Raw genomic sequence first — 22509 nt, forward strand, 5'->3', positions numbered from 1 at the left:
TATATATATTTTGTTCCTACATTGATTGGGCCCAAATATCTGTTTAGGCCTTTAAAGGTAATTGTGTATTGGGTTTTATTGATTTGAGTTTGAGATTTATTTGTCTTGTAGTTGTGTTTTATCTTCTTTGTCGTATATCGTTTGTTGGTCGAGATGTTGTGTATCAATATTTTGATCTAAATGATATTAGTTGGGTTGTAGATCTTATTTTGATCGGCGTTTTTCGTTTTGAAGAATTCATTTTGTCGATATTGATTTTTTTTTCCTTTGGTGGCTTTGGAAAGGTTTTGTTTTGCCCTCGAATCGGTGGTGGATAATTGTTGTTATACTGGTTAGTTTGTTGATCTTCTGTGTTAATTGGTTCTCCCATGTGTACATTTCATTCTCTAATTAAGTAATCGACACTTTTAAGAATGTTGTTGTAATTTTAGTTTCATTTGGACCATCTCATTATCTCGGTGCTTTTACTCTATTTTCTGATTTGCTGTTTTAAATTTTTTCATTATTTGTGGATTTCTGTTTGCATATGTATTGATTCTGTAATTCGACTACTTCTTGTGTTTATTTGCTACTTTTCCAAAGCTTTGGCTATGCCTCGATTTGATTTGCTAATTTTTGTTGTTCGTCTCTGTTCTGCTTTTCTAGTGTCTACATTTTTTTTTTCAAGTTTGGTGATAGATATGTCAACATGTGCCAAATTAGGTTTACTTTGTTTTAGATTCGTTACCTTCATCCTGTTTTCTTTTTTTTTTGTTTTTCTTGATTCTCCTGTTATGATTAGTTTACCCTTTTGTACTTTTCCGAGTTTGTTTTTGTTTACTGTTTTTGTCTTTGAAGTTGTTCTTCGTGCCTAGCAATTTTATCTCTTATATGTAAACACGATTTTGGTAATATTTTTATCTTCGTGTATATTCTTGTTCGTAATCTCTATTGACTTATGTTGGCATGTTGTGCGATTGTTTGTAATAAGTTGTTTTTTTTTGCTGTATTTTCAATTGTCTTAGATTGGACACATTGACATAACATTAGATTAAAAAACTTGTAAAGAACTCTTTCATTGGAACAATTGGTCATTATTAAAGGATGGTAACATTTATAAACTATATTGTCGATCGTTTAGCTAAAAAAAGTAGACAAATTTCACCATTTGTTTGTAGTAGTAGCAATGAGGGCATCGATTTTCCATGTCAGTGAGACTACAGATGATGGTTGGTTGAACTTCTCTCAATGTAGTGAAGTAGCATTGTAGTTTTTGCACATTAATTTTGTGTAAGGACTTCTTGTTATTTTTCCAGCACTGATCGGCCTTTGTTTTGTCTTCTTTCCAGCCTAGTTTTTCCAACCAAAGTTGGCCTTCTTCGGTGTCACCCCTGCACAACCTCAGAATCCCGTAAAGGTAAATACCGTTTGCATAATTACCTTCTGCTGCCTTTTTCAAGTGTTCCAACCCTTCTTCTGTGTTGTTGTTGTGAAAATATTCCTGGATTCCTTTGATGTAGTATGCCTCTAGATTTCCACTTGCAATGCATTTTTCCATTAGATCTTGGTACTTGCTTATTGCTGCTAGTGGATGCATTGCTAGTGGTCTTAGGTTGATATTCTTGTACACTCGATGATCTTGGGCTGCCTTTGCAAGGTCTGGTGATGCTAGCATCATATGCCTCACCGTTTTTCTTGAAATCCTAGCAGCGCTTGAGATGATATCTCCAAGCATGTCATTTGGTAGTTGGTCAAGTGAGTAGGGTGTGTTTCGTTGCATTTTTCGGAAGTTGGAGAGTATATTTTGCTACAATTCTTTCATTCGTTCTTTATAGAGTCGATGTTTGTTGCAGTTATGTTTCTTTGTGTTTAAAATATTAATGTCTAGCTGCCACTCTTTGGTTTAATTGGGACCTTTGATATTGACGTCGTTATGAGTTTTGCTTGTTACCTTCTTAATCATTAATTTAGAACTTCATTGTATGAGTTATTTTGTTTAGTGGGGTTTGATTTTTATTTTCAATCCTTTTATATTTTGTTACGTTTTAAAATTATGGACATTTATAACTTTTTAAAGGAAATTACAATGGGAATTCTTATGTCCTTCAGGGAATAAATAAGAACTGTGGTTGAATTATTTTTCTAGATTTGTATAAACATTTGTTGACCTCATGTAAATTTATAGTACTCTGTTGTCCGTTTAGAATGCGTTTCTATTTGAGTGTCCGACCCCTCTTATTCTTTATAATTTTTTCCCCCTTTATTTGTTTAATGTGTTCTAGGTCTTTATAGTTTTTTTTGCTTCATTTGTGTTGGAAATATTTTTCCTTTTAAGTAGTGGTAAATAATTTTGGCTTGAAATATGGTGTATATTCTTTTCCACAAAAAGGACTTTATTTTAGATTTATTCGCTGTTTAAATTAAACTCTCTTTCTTTTTTTTAATTTCTTTTCAATTTTTTAGAGGGTGTTTCATTTTCCCGCCCTGTTAGATTGTCTATTGTCTAATGAGTAATGATAATGAGTTTTTGTGAAGAGAATAACACAATGTAGTTGTAAAAATGGCATATATTTTTTGTTATTCTTTTCTTATAGATCTGTTGTCCTACAAATTGGACAATTTGTCGTTTCATGTAGCCAAGTGACAATACATTGATGGTGGTAGATATGGTTACATTTGAGTGTGTTGACTTCAGCATCCCCTCTAAATGATTCCAAACAAATAACGCAGTCTTCATCCTCCTCTGATTTGCTTGGTGGTCTCTTTGATGTTTGTAGATTGGCTCTGACCATCTCTATGTTGACGATGTTGTTTTCCTGGATGTTATAAACTGTAACTGTGAAGTTTATAAGAATAGTCCTAGTGCTTGGAATATTTGTCCTTCTGACTGCGTTGACAAATTGCAGGAACCAGCCTGTCCTTATTCTTGCTTTGTTCATTGGTATAGCATGAGATATTAGCTGGTATAGAACATTGCTTCTGAAGGTTGCCAATGTCAATTCGTCGCCATCACTTGGGTAAGGTATCTCGATCTCGAGTTGCTGTTCTGTGGCCTTCTTATTGTCAGGAAAATTGCATTCGCGCTCTGTAACCTTCTAGGTAGAGTTTCATATGAGAACGTATACTCTCGATTCTGATAGTTGGCCATTTTCTCTATATGTTTGTAGTTTTTTACTTTGAGTATTAGTATAGGTGTGAACTATATCGAGGCTATATATATAGATAGTGGCTAGTTGTTTTGATAAGTCCACCATAAATGTTTTTATGATTGTGTAAAGTTTAAATCACATTGTTTTCCACTCGTTTCCGTTTCATATTTGTGTAATGGTATAGTGGGGTATTAAAGTTTTTCTTTTATTGTTTTTGCATCTTTGTAACTGATCCGCCTTAAGTACTGTAATTTCTATATATAATATTTTAAAAAGTTTCGGAATATTGTTTATTTAATTAGTGTTTTCTTGTTTTTATATGGTTCAATCGGAGCCTAAATTTTTAAAATTGGACTTGAATGTATGTTTGCTACTTCTTGCGTTTAGTTAGTAGGCCGTGGGCCTAAAATTTCGTCGGCTTTTAGGGCCATTTGACTCCTTTGTGAAAAAGGTTTTAAAGTTTTAAGTTTAGCTCCTTCAACTTTGGTGTAATCTCATTCCCGTCTCCTTACTTTTAACTAACTCACATAATCAATCAAGACATGCAATCCCAAACATCACAACAGAAACCTAGTGAACCCAAACCTAGAACCGTAAGGGTTCTGATACCAAACTGAAACAACCGACCTTTTTTTATAAATAATAAATATATATATATATATATATATATATATATATATATATATATTAATAAACTACAACTAGTGGTCCAATACCCACTAGCCACCTAACCACAATCACAATCATCAGCGGAAAACATTACCAATATCCAATAAATATAAATAGCCAATATTAATTCCAAATCATAAACTAATGATCCAAACAACATAAACCAAAGAACCAGCAATCCTAAACAACATTCTAGGACTCCACTCTAGCAACCTAAATGAAGCCAAACAACCAAGCGAACCACTATAACATCCTCCTCTTCATCGCCCTGATTCCACGGTCACACTTTGCCTTTACCTGCACCACAAACACATATTGCAATGCATGAGTATTTAATAAACACTCAGTAAGACAATCCTCCCATCTACTGGGCTATACACACAAGCAATAGACATCTCTAACCATCAACCAACAATCATCAATCAACAATCAACAATCAACAAGCCAAACAACACATAAACAAGCAGATTAGAGAAATCTCCAGCTTAGATAAGCCATGGTCCTGCACTTACCTTAACAAGTGATTCACAAAACTAAATACAACCAAATGAGAGGCTTTCCAATATCCAAGAACAACCAAACTTGCTCCTACAACCAATCACAACAACAAACAAATATTGAAAACAAACTGCCAGAAAAACAGAAAAGAACAACCTCACAAGTGAAACCACGAAATCAAAACTAACCGTTAACTTTCTAATCTCTCCGGTGAAAAGCAAGGTATATACGTCCAGAAGCTTCCCAGAAAATTTCAGCACGATCACATTATAGATGAAACCGCAATCGTCCCCATAACACCCGCTGGTCTCAATCCGCGAATGAGAAGAAACGCCCCACGAAACTGCCAATATCTCCTAGAATATTAACCCAAATTCATTTCTGCAAAATGGAGAGTGTACAAAAATCTCTTAGCAAATCCAACACACACATCCTCAGCAAATCCTCCAGCGTCTGGATCGTCCTCTCTGATTGTCCATCAGTCTGGGGATGATAAACTGTACTCATATGCACCTTAGTGCCCATCTCTGCCTGAAATGCCTTCCAAAACACAGAAGTGAACTTAAAATCCCTATCAGACACAATGCTCGCTGGCACCCCATGCAATCTGAGTATCTCTCTCACATACTTCTTAGCCAAGACCGCTGCTCCATCAGTCTTCTTAATGGCCAGAAAATGTGCTGACTTAGTCAATCGGTCCACAATGACCCAAATAACATCAAAGGTCCATGACACTGGCAATCTTACCACAAAATTCATAGTGCTCATATCCCACTTCCAATTAGAATGGGTAGACTCTGCAGTAAACCGCCAGGAACCTGATGCTCAGCCTTCACTAGCTGACACGCATCGCACCTCACGACCCAACTAGCTACATCCTTCTTCATCCCGACCCAGTAATAGTACCTCTTGAGATCACGATACATCTTAGTCGCTCATTGATGAATATAAAACTTGCTCGCGTGAGCCTCTCTCAGGATCTCCTGCCTCAACTCCTCATCCTTGGGCACACAAACCAGACTGTGCACCAAGATAGTTCCATTATCTGAGACCTTATACTCTGAATCAACATCCTTTGAGGCATTCACCAGCCCCAAATCCTTCTTCTGATCCAGCCACACCCTATTCAGCAGGTCTGCTCTATCAACCGCCTCAAAACCCAACGGTTCCTAAGACACAGCACATAACTTCAAAGCACTGATCTCTCCTACCAGAGATTCCAACTCCTGCTCAGGCAAAGCCAACACTGGCGTAGCAGTCAACATCTCCTTCAGGCTTACAAAACCCTCCACTCACTCCTATGACCAAACAAAAGGAACATCCTTCCCTATCAACTTAGTCATCGGACGTGCTCTGCTTGAAAACCCTTCACAAACCTCCTGTAGTAACCTGCCAAACCAAGGAAACTCCTGATCTCTGTGGCATTCTGCGGTCTAGGCCAATCTCTGATAGCCTGAATCTTCTCTGGATCCACAGAAACCCCCTCTGCAGAAACAATGTTGACCCAGAAAGCCCATCTCACGCTGCCAAAAACTACACTTGCTCAACTTAGGAAACAACTTCTGCTCCCGCAGCTTCTCCAAAACTGCCCTCAAATGCACTGCATGCTCCTCAGGCCTCTTAGAAAATACCAGAATATCGTCAATGAAAATGATGACAGACACATCCAGAAACTCCTGAAACATGTTGTTCATCAATCTCATAAACGCTGCTGGCGCGTTAGTCAACCCAAAAAGGCATCTCCATGAACTCATAATGCCCATACCTCGTCCTGAAAGCCGTCTTTCTCACATCTGCCTCATCTATCGGTATCTGATGATAACCCGACGCCAGATCTACCTTAGAGAACCAAGTAGCACGCCTCAACTGATCCAACAACTCATCGATCCTAGGAAGAGGGTACTTTTTCTTCACAGTGACCCGGCTCAAACCCCGATAATCAATGCACAACCGGAAACTCCCATCCTTCTTTTTAACAAACAACACCGGTGCTCTCCACGGTGATACATTAGAACGTATGAATCCCTTGCTCCATAAATTCTCTAGTTACTTCCTCAGCTCAACTAAACAAATAGTCAAGTATGCCAACATCAACTCGCCGCCACCTGAATATCAACCCTCTTGTTCCTCCAAGAACCTCTAGTAACTTGCCAGTTAGGGAAACTTCCACAAGTTAGCTTATTCCTTCCGCTTGGCAATTCTCCACAGCAAATCATTAATACGAACATAATAAAACAAACAAGTACCATACGTTCGCATATTCTGATTCACCGCTTCAAATGCTTTTCAGGCCGCTAACTCAAACCACTTGACTTATTCCCTCCAACAAGCTTACCAAAACCTTGAATCTAGCAACCCTTTCCATCTCCAATGAACTTCATCCAACATCGTCGCAACGATTAGTTTATCCTTCCATGAAGGCTTCTCGTGAACTTATGTATCTGGCAAACATGCCTTTCCCGGCTCAAACCTGCTGTAACTCCCCTTCCCGGGACTCCAGCACCACCGGTCTCACAATCCTGGCGCACAGCCAACATTCATAACCGCTCTGGTCATAAAACCCTGGCCCACCGGCCAACATAATCCTAAAATCCAAGATTAAACCACCATCACTCTCGAGGTCTACATTCCGTCGTTATGTTTATACTCACGTTCTATACATTGCTTGCTCCCAACTCTTCCATTCTTAGGTCGCAACCTTCGAGTCATACCGATCTCACTCTCAGACCAACGTCTTCGAGTTATACCGTCTCACTCTTGGACCACAATCCTCAAGATCTCGGTATCAGGGGAACTACTCATCCCCTCAGGGGAACATCATCCCCTCTGCCACTCTCGGAGCCCTCAGCCCCTCGAGCTATCGGTATTCAGGGGAATCACCATCCCCTTAGGAGCAACAATCCTTAACAACTATAAACATCTCTTGACACAAAGTACCTCTTGTGGTCCGAGTATAACATTGCAATGTTACACCTGCCCACTAAACTTCTAATATCCAATTAACCTCCAAACAGATAAATATCTGCTCCAACTGCATATGTCCACCTATCCGCCTCTCTAGGTCTGATACCCCTTGAGAATAATCTTATACCGGTCATCTACAACCGCTCCATCCTCTTAACATAAGGTGGAAAGTCCTCAACATCCGCAGCCCTCGGCTGCACCCCACCATATGCAGCACAACTGGAGCCTACACTGGTACCCCTCTCGGTAACCGCTCCAACAGCACCCCAACAGATCCGCCAAGCGATCATCTCGACCCTGGGCTCCACCTGCTGCAACCCCACACCTGGGTTCTCAGCACCCCCGGCACGCTCACCGGCTAACCCCCTCTGGTCCCTCCTAATACGCTTGTGACCCTCTGACGTACCATCTCGTGGAACTCTGGACCACACTCTCGCTAGCCTCGGGACCCGCCCGACTATGACCACGACTATGTCTCCATCCACGACCAACAACTCAAACACCTATAGCCACTACACTTCCAAGAACAGAGGCTAACAAGCAATCTTAACATAATACAAATACAGAAAAAATACAAACTCACCATGCAATCATATTGTAGGCTCGAAGAGGATGTTCTAGGACTCCATGCCACACACAATTGACTAACTCACATAATCAATCAAGACATGCAATCCCAAACATCACAACAGAAACCTAGTGAACCCAAACCTAGAACCGTAAGGGTTCTGATACCAAACTGAAACAACCGACCCTTTTTTATAAATAATAACTAATATATATATATATTAATAAACTACAACTAGTGGTCCCATATCCACTAGCCACCTAACCACAATCACAATCATCAGCAGAAAACACTACCAATATCCAATAAATATAAATAGCCAATATTAATTCCAAATCATAAACTAATGATCCAAACAACATAAACCAAAGAACCAGCAATCCTAAACAACATTCTAGGACTCCACTCTAGCAACCTAACAGAAGCCAGACAACCAAGCGAACCACTAGAACATCCTCCTCTTCATCGCCCTGATTCCACGGTCACACTTTGCCTTTACCTGCACCACAAACACATATTGCAATGCATGAGTATTTAATAAACACTCAGTAAGGCAATCCTCCCATCTACTGGGCTATACACACAAGCAATAGAGACATCTCTAACCATCAACCAACAATCATCAATCAACAATCAACAATCAACAAGCCAAACAACACATAAACAAGCAGATTAGAGAAATCTCCAGCTTAGATAAGCCATGGTCCTGCACTTACCTTAACAAGTGATTCACAAAACTAAATACAACCAAATGAGAGGCTTTCCAATATCCAAGAACAACCAAACTTGCTCCTACAACCAATCACAACAACAAACAAATATTGAAAACAAACTGCCAGAAAAACAGAAAAGAACAACCTCACAAGTGAAACCACGAAATCAAAACTAACCGTTAACTTTCTAATCTCTCCGGTGAAAAGCAAGGTATATACGTCCAGAAGCTTACCAGAAAATTTAAGCACGATCACATTATAGATGAAACCGCAATCATCCCCGTAACACCCGCTGGTCTCAATCCGCGAATGAGAAGAAACGCCCCACGAAACTGCCAATATCTCCTAGAATATTAACCCAAATTCATTTCTGCAAAACGGAGAGTGTACTAAAATCTCTTAGCTACAACCATACCAAACATCAGTACCTTTCAAAATGATTTGACCCGTCGAATCCTCCTTCTCCCAAACCCTGACAGTTCTGTTTCTCTCTTAACACTAAGGAAAAAGCTTGATCTCCTTCTCTTTCTCCTTTACACTCAATAACCAAGAGTTATGTCTCTTTCTCTCCCTCTCTCTGATGAAAATGACGACAAAAGCACCAAAAGGAGAGAGGAGGCGTCGACAATTAGAAGGAGAAATAAGGGTTTTTGGTTTAATTTGATTAAACCAGGATTTAATTAAACCAAAATTAAATAAAATCCACTCTTTTGGTTTACTGAACATAACCCAAACTCTATTCCCGGAACACGGATGTTGCAAGCTTATCCAGATATTGTTTACCTTTCTCTATTTCTCCCCTGCATAACATGAGTATCCCATATAGATAAATGCCTTTTTCATACAAACCTTCAGCAGATGTTTCGAGATGATGGAGGCTGATGTCTGTGTTGTTGTGGTAGAAATACTCCTTTATGCCTTCAATATAATGTGCTTCAGCATTACCATTTTGTAGACATCTCTCCATGACTGCTTCATAGTTGTTTAAAGTTGATAATGGATTCATGGCCAGGGGCTTTAGGCTGAGATTTTTAGCAACTCTTTCATCCTTGCAGGCTATTGCTAGTTCATGTGAAACTAACATGCAATGAAGAACATCTTCACGGCCACCTTTTGCAACTCTGGATATGATATCCCCAAGAATATCTTGTGGTAAGCTTTCTAAGACTGATAAATTTCCTTCTCGAGGCATTTTTTGGGTTTTTTTATTTTTTGGTCTGAATATGTCTTTTGGTTGTGTCCAGTGTACTTGTTATATAGTTGTGGTTAGGCCTGGGCAAATAAACCGAACCCGAAGAACCGACCCGACCCTGACCCGCAAAAACCCGACCCGACCCTGACCCGCTTCTGTATAAATAACCACTCGGGTTTCATTTCCAAATACCCACGGGTATCGGGTATTATCCGAACCGAATCCGAGGAACCGATGATATCTGTTTGAACCCGAGAACACATTTATACATACATGATATCACATATATTGCCATATTTCCGTTTGCCTTAATCTCCTCTCCTTGAATCCTTGTGAATCTTCTTTACTTTGCATAAACATGTCGAAGTTGCCAATTTTTGTCCGATTTCAAGAATCTTTAGCTTTTATAAACCAAAACTCTCAAATGAGATCTCCAAAACCTAATTCCGCTGTTTGGTTTGATGTAAGAGGTCATGATATATGGATAATGTGTTAAAGACTGACATGCTGGGATGATTCTTCTTTCTTTCGTTCTTTCATTTGCGAGACATGCTTTTCTTTGTTGGGATGTTTAAGTTTCGTTTGCTTTGTTGGGATGTTTAAGATTTCAAGACATGCTTTTCTTTGTTGGGATGCTTATTTTGCGAGACATGGTATGCTCAGTTTCATTTGTTTAAGATTTCATGTTATGCAGTTTCATTTGTTTTTCGGGTTATTCGGGTTTTCTGGGTACATTTCAGGTTTTTGTGGGTACTTTGGATATGTTCGAGTAGGTACTATCCATAACTGAATATATTTTGGATACATTACAGGTTTCTTAAAGTTAATACCCAAATAACCCGAACCCGAGAGGAACCGAACCTGACCCCGACCCGAAATTATATAAGCACCTGTGCGGATCCTATATTCGTAAACCCGAAAAACCCGAATCCGAATTACCCGAATCTGACCCCGACCCGAACACCCAAATGCCCAGGCCTAGTTGTGGTCTCTTTACCATTTCATTTTCTAATGGATCAATTTACGTCTGTTAATTGCATTTACGGTGATATTGGCCATTTATAAGCGTCAGGTTAGTGGGGGTGCTGGGGAGTCGAATCTTAATTGTTGATAGAAGCCAAATATGCACATAGGCTTTGGTATTTTCATTCATAATTTAAGTTAATAGAGCCTGACCCAAATATTTATCCAAAATAGAGTATCATTTTATCATGCTGTGATTTTATCTTTCTTTGAAGTTTAGGTAGCTCTATTTTTTGGTACTTTCAGTTTCGGTTTTTAACTTTCCAATTATAAAGTTAACCCTTGTTTACAAAATACCGGTTTCTTGTAAGTGTTGGTTTTCTACGATTATGTCTTTTTTTCTCTCCTGTTTGTCCATCTATTTTAAGTGGTGGGTTGTTTTTTGATATCTTTCTTTGTTGCTAGAGTTTTCTTATGATTTGGGTTGAATGTTTGATGACATTGTACACATCTTCAATGTATTCTTAGTAATCATATATGAGACTATGAATTGTGTTTTTAAAAACTCTTTTGAATTTTTGTTTTCGTTAACTTGTTTACGACTTATTCACTTGATCATAAACCTGTAAGGAATTATGTATTTTCGTTTTGGTATACTTGTTTTCGTTAACTCTTTTGAATTATGTATTTTCATTCATAATTTAAGTTAATAGAGTCTGGCTCAAATACTTATCCAAAATAGAGTATCACTTTATCATGTTGTGGTTTTTATCTTTCTTTGAAGTTGAGGTAGATTTATATTTTTGTAATTTCATCAAAATAGAGTATCATTTTATCATGCTGTGTTTTTAAAAACTCTTTTTCAATTTTTGTTTACGTTAACTTGTTTGCGGCTTATTCAGTTGGTCCTCCAGTTGGAGCTATGTGTTGACATTTGTGGTACATAGCTTTGGGGACTATATGTTTAATGTAGAAGTTGACAATAGGAAAGTCTCATGAAAATTTTTCAAGATTGGAGTATTAGTTTTGCAACTGTAAGTAAGTGTAAATTTTTAGAAAACAAAAATTCGAATGTTGCTTTTGCAGCTATATGAGACTTGTAGCATCGTCTTTTTGGGATGGTCTTTGCTACTTTTCACATTCCTAAGAAGAGATATAAGCCAAAGTTAGTATAGGATGGTATGTTGTTTATGATGGACTGTTTTCTCCGTACCTCTTTAAGTTGCTATGTTGTTGAAGATTTCTTTGTAGACAATATTCATAACCCCATCAATACCATTGTTCTCTGATGTAGCATCTAGGATTTTCAACCCTGAATTGGAAGTTACACGGGATAGAGCAACATATAGTTGTCCGTGCGTGAACACTGATTGTGGTAAATAAAGAGCTACTTGTTTCAAACTTTGGCCTTGACTCTTGTTAATCGTCATTGCGTAGGAGACTCGTATTGGAAATTGCTTTCTTCGTAGAGTGAACGGATGCTTGCTGTCATTAGGAGACAAAACAATCCTTGGGATCAGTACTATTTCACCAACATGGGTACCAGTAAGTATTTCTCCCTCTATTATCCTTACACCGAGTCTGGTGACAATTAGCCGCGTACCATTGCATAACCCTTTTTACTGGTTTAGATTTCGGAGGAGCATTATTGGTACTCCAACTTTCAACAGGATTTGATGGTTTGGTAGGCCTGGAAACTCCAAGGAGATTAAATATTCCACCGTGTATAAGTTGTTCCAATCGCCAGCTGGTGTCAGCTCTGTCTAGAGTGAATCAGAGCTTAAATACTCTTTAGTCTCGCCTGGCACCATGGATAGCTGGAAGTCATTAATTTCACGAACAGTCTGATTCCGCGGAGTAAGGATCGCCCTCTCGGTCAAGTACTTTTGTTGTTTGAAGAATTGAGAGAAAGCTGGATAAGCAGCACTTATAATCGCTTGTAGATGGTTTCCTCCATTTGGCAGCATTAACCCTTCGTCTATAGCTATTCTGCACCCTCCAACATGTTCATCAGGTGTAGTGCTTGCTGACACTGAATTACCATCACCCACTTTTAAAATCCAAGCAGCAAAAGCTGCATCTGACTGTTTTAGCCTCATATTTATTGACAACTTGAATATTTGACAGAAACCCCACAGTGGTGATCGATTTAAGGAGGCTTGTACTGTGTCCTGGCGACTTCCTTGGGGAACAACATGTAATATTTGCCTAAAATCTCCTCCTAGTAAAACTGTTTTACCTCCCAACGGCTTGGTCAGTGCAGTCTCGTCGTCTAACGCTATTAGGTCTCTTATTGTTCGACCCACAGCTTCAAACGCGTGTCTATGTGCCATGGGTGCCTCATCCCATATTATTAAATCAGCCTTTGATATTAACGTTGCTAGCATTGTTCCAGCCTTTATTTCACATGTTGACCCTTCATTGATGTTGATTGGAATCTTGAATCGTGAATGAGATGTCCTTCCACCAGGTAGGAGCAGAGCTGCTATTCCAGCGGAGGCAACTGGGATAACAATTTTACTGATTGAACGAAGCTTAGCTATTATGGTTTGATAGAGGTATGTTTTTCCGGTACCCCTGTCCCTTGTAGAAAGAACAGTTTCCCTGACTTATTTTCCACGGATTTCATGACTGCATCATATACTTCTCTTTGTTCCTCATTTAGTGATGGAAATAATCTGGAATGGTCATCCCTCTCTTTCTCGACATCAATTTGCAAATCTTCTGCAAGACAACGATGGCTGATTCTTTTCAAAATAGCTTTGTCAGGCAGTGGCATGTCATGGAAATTTGACAGCAACCTGTCATTCTCCAGTAATAGCTCCTCGATTTCAATTAAAGCATATTGCTCAAGCTCGACATCGTTTAGGTCCAAAGCTCTAAAATCGAACATTTTCCTTCGATTATGTTGCACATCTTCTGCTAGGTATCTCCAGTTTTTGTTCCAAAGTTCTCGAGGGTTTGCTACTTCACAATAGATTAGCAGCGTAACAAAAATATACCGTATTTGGTATGATGTTGCCCATTGTGATGCCTCTTTTAGAACATCATGCCACTCTTTGTCACCATCTAATAGTCCTCTGATGTAGCATGCTTCTTTATATGTTGCATATATTACTCCACCCACTGTCTTAATATCATCGAAACATGTTGCACCTTTGACTATATTCAATAAGATTCTGAAATAAAACAAATCTCCTGCTGATGGGTGAATATGCACTATTCTCCCAATAGCCAAACATTGTTTTCTCCTCGTCCAGGTCTTGGTGGTGTTCCAGACATAATATTTAGGGAATTCAACATATGTAAGGTCGTAGGCCTTTTTCTCTGCTGTATATTCTGGGTCAGCTAACTCTTTCTCCCTTTTGTTTGTGGCCATCCATTCAGTGAGCATTGTTTTCTCTACATCTTCTCTTGATATAACACTTTCTAACCATTGCAACTGATCAAATAGTAATCTCTGTTGATCTTGAAGATGTATTTGAAGTCGTATAACTGCTGGCTTGTGGTGATGTATGTGAAATGCAAATATTCTCCATACGGCCTCGCATGCAGAGACATAACGACAGTCTAGGTACTCACTTATTTCATCAACAGTTTGATGTTCTTCTTTTTGCGACCCTTTTCTTTTTTTCGTTTCACATGGTCTGACAATCACAAATGTAGCCTTGTCCACTCCTTTAGTAATATATTTGAATAGATACTTAACTGCGCTAGTCTTACAACACCACTCGACATTGATGTGTGCCTTATACTTTTTCAGGAGATTAAGGTTATGCGGCACAACCTGGCTATTGTCTAATCTTGTTAGACCTTTGAAAAGGAATTTGGACTCATCGTTTCGCTGGCGGTAGACAACGTAACCAGATCTGTCAATGGTAGTGTTGTCCACAAAAGTTCTTGGGTACTTTTTATAAATATACCATTTTCCATGCATGGTGAGTAAGGTCTATCTAAACCACAAGGACCATGCATCATATGCTGCTCTACAAGTTGGAAGCCTTCACTGTCTGTTTCCTTATCGGGTAATTCAGCTGAAATGAATTGATCAATTAGAGCTGGTTCTGGGTTTTTGTTTGAACCTTCTAGCCAGAGTAAGATATGTGCATGGGGCAGGTTACGTTTTTGGAACTCTATAGTGTAGAAAACTACATAACACAAATTGTATTAAAGCTAAGTTTTCATCTTAAGATTTATAAACATATGTAACTGATGGTTGTAAATAAAATGAAATACCTGCTACAGGAACAGGGAAAAAGACTCATTTGTTAAAATCGGCCAGCATTTCCTCTAGTTTCATTTTAAAGACTCTAGATTGTAGGTCAGGCCTTGAGTTTGATCCCTCTGTCGTATATGTTTTTAGATGTTCTGTAAGTTCTGGCCAATTTGGATTAGCTGTGAAGGTGATAAATAAGTCAGGATTTCCAAACCATCTACATATAGCCATGGCATCATGGTACTTCTCTACCATATATCGTGGGCCTGCAGTGAAACTTGATGGCAATATTATTTTTTTTCCAATTCGTTTAGCATCTGTTTCTCCTCTCTCAACAGCATCGTAGACATTGTTATACAAATCAGCTCTTAACTTCTTTTGATTAAGAGCTATAAAACGTAGTCTTTTTTGCTCTGTGGCTGTGTAGGCATCAACAATGTATTGATGAAATAATCTTCCTCCCTTAGTAATAGTCATACCTTCTGATAAGCGTGTCTGAATCTGGTAAGCGTAGTATTCTCTCATGGTCATGTATGATCGCTTTATTTGGCTCTCTTCTGAAGACTGATATGCAATTGACTCATGATATCCAGATTCACCATAGGGAAACAGTAAAGGGTACTGAAGACTCATATAAAGAGAATGTTGATCACTTATCCTTTGTAGTTGAGAAGACTTAAATTGGAGGATGACATCACGACCAGCAGTTGCTGTACTGAAATCGCCAACTACTAAACCAGCAATTTCATCTGCAGTAGGTAAGTCATACTGTCTTCCTTTTTTTGCTTGGCTGACTAATTTGATATTGAATTCGGAGTATTCCCCATCCTCATATATATCCCTTGCTTTCCTGAAGACCTTTGCCAGTTCATTTATTCTATCTAGCATCATTATCAAAATACCAACTATCTCTTCATCAACTGGTTTCCCTTTTCCTGGCCCTGTAATATTCTGCATATGATTTTGGATTTCATTTCTGGTATCAAAAATGTAAAGTTGTAGAAAACAGGGTTGTTTTCCATCCTCAGGTAACAGAGACCCAATGGAATGATAATTTTGGCCATGGACCCTGTAAGTATAGGGTCCTTGTGTGCCTGTGACTGTGTGATCAACTTTACCACCAGTTGATGTGAAGGCTAGCATTGAGTTCAATACTCGGATGTTACGACGATAGTCTGATGATTCATTGTAGAGCTTCTCTAGTTCTGGGGGTGTAGGACGCACTTTTGGTAATCTAACACGCCCTTGTTGACAACACATTGTTTGATTCCTTGTTTCAGATTTCCAGAGCAGGGCGGCACAAAATTGGCAAGTGACAATACCGGTGGTAGTAGATGGGTCCGCTTTCTTGGTTGCTGTAACTTTGGCGTTTTATGTATTAGTTATGTGGTCGATTAAGAAAGAGTAAAAGTAACAGTATTTCTTCGTACAAACAGGGATAAATGGAACTTAAGTAAGTATGCAAATTAGAAAATCTCCCTGTACCTTTTGGTTTTTTGGTATTGAGTTTGGCTACCATGATTGCACGTCGCAATTTCCTAGCTCTTGTGTATAGACCTGACCATTGTAAAAAGAATATAAAAGGACTGTGTATAACTAAGTAAATAAAGTCGTCTATCGAGTCAAGAAGTTTACTGTTTTTTGCTACTGATTCTTGTCCAAGTTTCGTAAGATTAGGTGCTTCGATGTAGTCCTTTTGACTTAGCCATGGTTGGTGTTACTTTGCATCTAGGAGAGTTGGTCAGATTACATTGGTGGTTAGTAAAGTGACACTGGAAGGTGCAAGTGATTACCATATTTAGAAAAGCAATTTGGAACTTACTTGTCTTCAAACCTCTGTTCTCTGCCTTTAGTTTTCCTTTGCGTTTAGCAATTCTGGCGTTAGTCTGTGTGCTCCTTTCACCAATTTCTCGTTGTTTCATATTTTGAATACGTCTCTAACTGTGCTAGTAGTCAACACTTGTTGATAATTTTGTGAGTCACGAAGGGGATATCATGTTTACAAGTAGAGTTTAGAACAAAGTAGGCAAAAACAATTCGTAATTGTGATTTTTTATTTTCTTACTGAGCGGTTACTAATGTGTAACGTTTCCTTTAGTTTGATAGTATTTGGAGTAAAGCGAAACTTAAATATTAATGATATTTCCAGAAGGAGAGATTAGGGGTTTTAAATTTAAGAACACACATATAGTTCTTCTTAACTTTAATGTTTATTACCTGCAGAACATGAGGTCAAAAATATAAAAGTAGAAGACAATCGGGATTATGATGAGATTTACAAGTAATCGGGATTATAGTTCTTCTTCGTGTTGTGGTTTGATTAATAGCAATAGCTAAGTCTACAGGAAAGAAGGTAATTATGACTACTCATTTCGTTTGTATGTTTCTTTTCTTTGGAGCTTCTTTAACTTTCATAATTCATTTAGCATCATGTTACTCGTGATTTCTTCAGTATCATCTGCAAGCAATCAACTTCCCAACTTATTGTTTCCTATTTTTCCTCCAATGTTGGAAGTTAATGTTTAGAACCTTCTTTATTTTTTTAAAAAATTAAAAAAAAAGATTTCTCATGTTGATGTCCTTTTAAATCAGGAAGAGTTGTGTAATTTGCAGTTCAAACAATTTATGTTCTGCAATTGGCCTTCCTAATTATTCCTGCAAACAATAACGTTTTAAATTACAACAGAACAGGGTGTGAAACGAAGAAGAACTTCTACAGGGTCATATTATATTTGTACATCTTAGATATTAGGAAATAGCTAGAAAACAGGAGATTTTGTGCCAATATATTATGTGCTGATCCTAGATTTTCTTGTAACTTATCTGTCTGTGTGTATAAACACTGTAATTGCCAATTACACTATTGAATTTGGTCGTATACTTATATTTCAATGTAAACATGTCTGCATTATAAATGTAGAACATGAAATTGAAAATTCAATTCAAATCTCTAACAGATTACGATAACAATGATATAGCAATGCAATGAAACTCCAAAAAGGGGGAAAATTGACAACACTTGGTAAATGCAGCCAAAGTCTGTTGAGAAAAGAAATGAAAATAAAATGCATCAGGAGTAGGCTAGTTAAATTTCTGTTTCTTCTGCTTCATGTTCCTTGCTTCCGACGATGAAGTTTCGTCCTCACAAACGCCAGAACCAATGGAATTTACCGGCAAAACTTTATCCACTGATGTGCTGTTCAAGTGTAGCCCACTTGGACTGGTAGCAGGCAGTTGTCCACCTAAATCCACATTTTCTCCAGCTTGTGCCTATGTATATATATACTAAGAACTTAACAAAAGTCTTGAGGTAATTTGTCGGAGGGTTATATAGATGTGTTCTTGATCTTACCTCGCTGAAAGTTGGACCAGGAGTCATCTCAGAAGCTTCATAAATACGTGAAACAGTGAATGACTGATGGTGAGGAGTGAAATTGAAATCAGTGAGCTTAATCTGGAATGTTAATTTCTTTCCAACAATATCAGAGACTATTTTTGGTATAGGACCTCCAGATTCTGTGCTTAGGTCAGCGTCAGCCTGGCGTAAGCAAAACGAAATTAGAGTCAAATATGTTGTAGATTGTTGACATTAAAGGTCTGAAAGAAATGGAAAACCATTGAAAGATACAGAGAGTATTTTAATACCATCTGAGAAGTGAGAGTTGATTCCTGTATGTTGGTTAACTTGACCATGTCCTTATCAAACGCTACAAAAACGCCGGTCATGAGGCCGTCGTGTACAACCAGTTCCACACGATATCTTCCAAATTATGACATCATAAGAGAATGGATATGTTAATAAACTTGCAAATTACTTAAAACCGGGAATAGTGTAGCAGTAAATAAACGTACTTGACATCCCCAATTGCAGTAGTAGAGCCACATTTGAAGTTATTTCATGTGAGGGAAGACATCTTCTTCACCATTTTCGTCCCACATGCAGCACATGATATAAAACTCCAGCCACGCTGAGTTTGAATGTCTATTACTGTTACTATAGCGCTGCATAAGAATTCAATCTCCTACAATTTTACAACACGAAAACAAAAAGAGTGTTGTTAATGCGACCGTGGATTGTACAAAATAAATACGATGTAACTTATATTGACCTGTGGATTTCCGGTTGCAACAAACTGGTTCAGTTCATCAATGGAAACATGTTCAATCTTCGAAACTCCATGGAATGGTGCAATTGAGTTTGTGCCTTCCTTTTCTTTCCCCTTTAGTCTGCTTGGTCATTTAGTTAATGATAGATAAGAAACATAAACAACAGAGTATGAATGAGTAGATATAAAGAATTTAGAGTACACTATTTAAATACCTTTCAAGAAACTGTTGCGTTACTGCTACGTCTCCGTCGGAATAGAATTTTGTCCCAGACGTGGCGTTGAGGTAAAGTTCACCTGGAAAAACACTTGAGTCAGTTGTCATGCAAGATTTAGATAGCAAAAAATTAGAACTAAAAAAAAGTGAGAAGATAGCAGAGGGTATGAACTGCTTCACCTCCAAATAACTTTGGATTTATATTTGTAGCTAACAATATATAAGCCCCATCCTCGTTCTTGCTGAAAATCTTCTCTAGGGAAGTTGCGTGGTCATCAAAAGCACTCAATCGTACCTTCCCCCCACTGTAATAGTAGAATACATGCGGCCAAAATAATCAAGAAGGTACATGTAATTCTATTTAAATTAGTGTCTGAAAAGGATGAGGGGCTGACCTTTCAAGAGAGAGGATGACTAACATCCTCTCCAACATTTGTGTCATTCCATTTCGGTAAGCTTTGGTGGAACATACTTGACCCATGACATCTAATGTGAGAACCCAAGAAGACGTAATAAGGTAGATGAAAAACAAAACTTGCATAACTAACAAAATTGCAAACAATAACAAAACGGGCAATATATTACAAATAGGAGAAAGCATAGACATTGAAAATAATTTAGGTTTGCTTTTGAAACAGCAGAAATTTAATGGAGAACAAAAGACAATCAGGCAAAACATGCTTCTTATTCCGGACATGACTTTTGATTTAATTGCAAAAGAAGACAACTAATGAGAAACAGAGCATGAAAAACAATAGACAGAGATGTAGTACATATAGAAACCATTAGACAGCGGAAAAAGTGGAAAACGACGACGTACCTGGGAGATCTGTATTGGTATTTGCAAGAGAGACCATTTGCTCATGAGTCCGAAACCTAAAAAAACTCTTTTGGAATAAGACCAAAAGACTCATCAACATGATCAAAAACAGTGGTAGGTGAGAAACGTATTGACAAAGGGGAATCAGTGAGCTTAAAACGGGAATTGCTTCTTGTGACTTCAAAGTCGGATAAAACATATATTGCCCCATCACGCAGAGAATTCTCGAATTTTGAAAGGTGGTTAACATTGATCGTCCCTTGGATGACAGTACTCTGCACAAAGTTGACAATTAGATAAACTTGACTAAAACGGAAAAAGTTAAGAAAAAGTAAACATGATTTATACCTTCTCATCAATGAGAAGGAAATCAACGCCCATGAGTTGGCCACCTTTTTTAACGTTACGGGCAGGCCAATGACGAAGCATCCTTCCAACGATCTGTTGGTGAAGACGGCCAGCTTTGAGATTTGCGAATGAAACGAAGGTGGAATCCATATTATTCAAAAGTAATGTAAAAGCGAAAGTACAATCTTAGAAGCATGAAATTGTAAGCGACAACATTATATAAGACTGAAACTTACCGCAATTGAAGAAAGCGTAGTGGGTGTTGGATCATAAAAGAGATCATCGACGCTCATGAATGGCCATTAAACACGAAACCGTTACTATGAAGAAGAAAGACAGGAGAGGAAGTGAAGGGGTGTGGAGTAAAGACAATTAATTTGAGATCGATGGTCACCTTTATCTAGAAGGGGAACGGGTGATGATGAGTCCCTGGCTAGCTCAACCAAAGAACATCGACCTGAGGAGAAGCTTGTAGCAGAGGAGCAGCTCGAACCAGAGGAAGCATCGGAAGAGGAAGACGTTCTGCCAAAAGAAGAAGGCGTTCTGCCAAAAGAAAAAGGCGTTCTGCAGGAAACCTTGTATGTTCCGAACGGTCCTATAACAAGGTCACGGTCCAAGAGGTTCAACCAAGCTATCAGTGGACTACTCAAGGAGCTGGACAAGAACCAAGAAGACATGGCTCAAACCACTATGATATTGCTCACAGCTCAAGGTGCTCGGTAAAGGGTAAAATGTTGCTTTGGTGCTCTTTTTCCCTTGGTCAAGTTTTGTCCCATTGGGTTTTCTTGACAAGGTTTTTAATGAGGCCTAAGTAACATTTTTAGACCCCCTTTGCCAGCCCAAGTCGTGGTCCAAAGCCCATTACAAAGCTTTGGCCCATTTTCTATCTCTTTCTCATTCAAACTTTGCATTTATTGTTTTGTCATTTCCTAGACATCTTGCATGAACTTGAACTTGAACTTGCAAGGCTGTCTACGGTTTTCTCTTCCCTATCTCGTCCCCCCTTCTCCTATTTAAAGACCATGTATTTCTCTTTTGCAAATCATCAAACATTTTAAATCAAAAACCTCTTTCTACTTGTTTGATCTGAGAAGTGTGTAATATCTTCTCAACTTGTCTTCTTCTTAGTGTGTCATATCTAAGTTGAATTTGAGCCTGAAGTCTAAGAGATTTTCATCTCTCTTAGAAGTTCATTTCGATCCTCTTTTCATCCACTGCATCATTCACCCCTTCATTTTCTTTGATCCGCTGCATATTCACCCCTTCACCTTCTTCGTCGATCTTGTCTTTGCATCTTCGACCCTTTAACCATCATCATTTCGATCGATCATCTTCAAGACCTTGCGAGTGTGTTCTTGGGAAGCTGATTCCTCACCCAGGAGTCTATCAGGTGAGGAAGTCGAACTCGGCGAACAGCGGCGGAATGGAGGAAAGCGAGGAGTTACATTTGGACGGGGGAAAAAATATGGGCCTTCCAAAAATTAGGCCCGAAGAGAAATGAATCTGGATAGCTTACGAAATAAGGCCTTTTAATCAGAGGAAAACGCTGACGTGGCAGCACCAGGAGGGAGGAAACTGCACTTTATATATATAGATTGATTGAATAACAAGAGATTGTGTATTATTTTAAATGATTTTAAATGATTTTAAATGAATGTCAAGTTGAATAACAAGTGATTTTGAAAGATTTTTAAAAATGATCAATTGAATAATACGTAATTTTAGGAATACTTTAAAAACTTTTAGAATGTCAAGTTCAACGTGAAATGATTTTAGAAATACTTTAACAATGCCCTCACGTCCAAAAATCAGAAGAACAAAGGAAAAAAAAAAAAGAATTACTGAAATGTTATCCAAAAGTTGGTTTATTACTCATATTTATAAATCTTTTGAAAATTACTCAAATGTTTAGTGACCTGGGGGTAATTACAATTTACCCCTTGGGTTTTGTTTTTCGATTTTGAGTAAAAAAAAATACACATCAGCAAATTAAAATACACATCATTTTCGATTTTCCACGTCACAGCCCGAAAAAAAAAAACTTAATCGGTTGTAAAATTGGAAAAACGAAAAAAAAAAATTTTTTTTACTGGAAATAGGATGATAG

General features: G+C 38.2%; 1 protein-coding gene and 3 pseudogenes across 1 annotated transcript; all 4 read right to left on the reverse strand.

Annotated features, from left to right (window-relative positions):
- Positions 1-9276: 9276 nt before the first annotated feature.
- Positions 9277-9732, reverse strand: LOC104772927 (F-box protein At2g35280 pseudogene; annotated as a pseudogene).
- A 2180-nt stretch (positions 9733-11912) lies between these two features.
- On the reverse strand, positions 11913-12794 carry LOC147919863 (uncharacterized; annotated as a pseudogene).
- A 443-nt stretch (positions 12795-13237) lies between these two features.
- LOC147919864 (uncharacterized) lies at positions 13238-16833 on the reverse strand (annotated as a pseudogene).
- Positions 16834-17992: 1159 nt separating this feature from the next.
- LOC147919865 (uncharacterized) lies at positions 17993-20552 on the reverse strand. The gene is made up of 11 exons (XM_087504142.1): positions 20403-20552; positions 20137-20329; positions 20055-20063; positions 19630-19777; positions 19415-19539; positions 19233-19314; positions 19021-19138; positions 18815-18933; positions 18557-18671; positions 18264-18449; positions 17993-18181 (listed from the first exon to the last, which is right to left on the reverse strand). Exons 1-11 carry the CDS (start codon positions 20550-20552, stop codon positions 17993-17995), a joined length of 1434 nt encoding a protein of 477 aa, XP_087360268.1.
- Between the last annotated feature and the right edge of the window lie 1957 nt (positions 20553-22509).

The sequence above is a fragment of the Camelina sativa genome, chromosome 20, assembly GCF_030686135.1.
Source record: "Camelina sativa cultivar CO46 ecotype springtype chromosome 20, ASM3068613v1".
NCBI lineage: Eukaryota > Viridiplantae > Streptophyta > Magnoliopsida > Brassicales > Brassicaceae > Camelina > Camelina sativa.

Excerpts from the sequence above, each read along its gene's own strand:
- LOC147919865 (XM_087504142.1), bottom strand. The coding sequence starts at position 20,552 with ATGGATTCCACCTTCGTTTCATTCGCAAATCTCAAAGCTGGCCGTCTT. Across the intron at positions 19,139-19,232 it reads ACGCAACAGTTTCTTGAAAG|ACTAAAGGGGAAAGAAAAGG; the intron begins GTATTTAAATAG and ends ATGACCAAGCAG. Across the intron at positions 18,672-18,814 it reads GTGAAGAAGATGTCTTCCCT|ATATCGTGTGGAACTGGTTG; the intron begins CACATGAAATAA and ends ATAATTTGGAAG.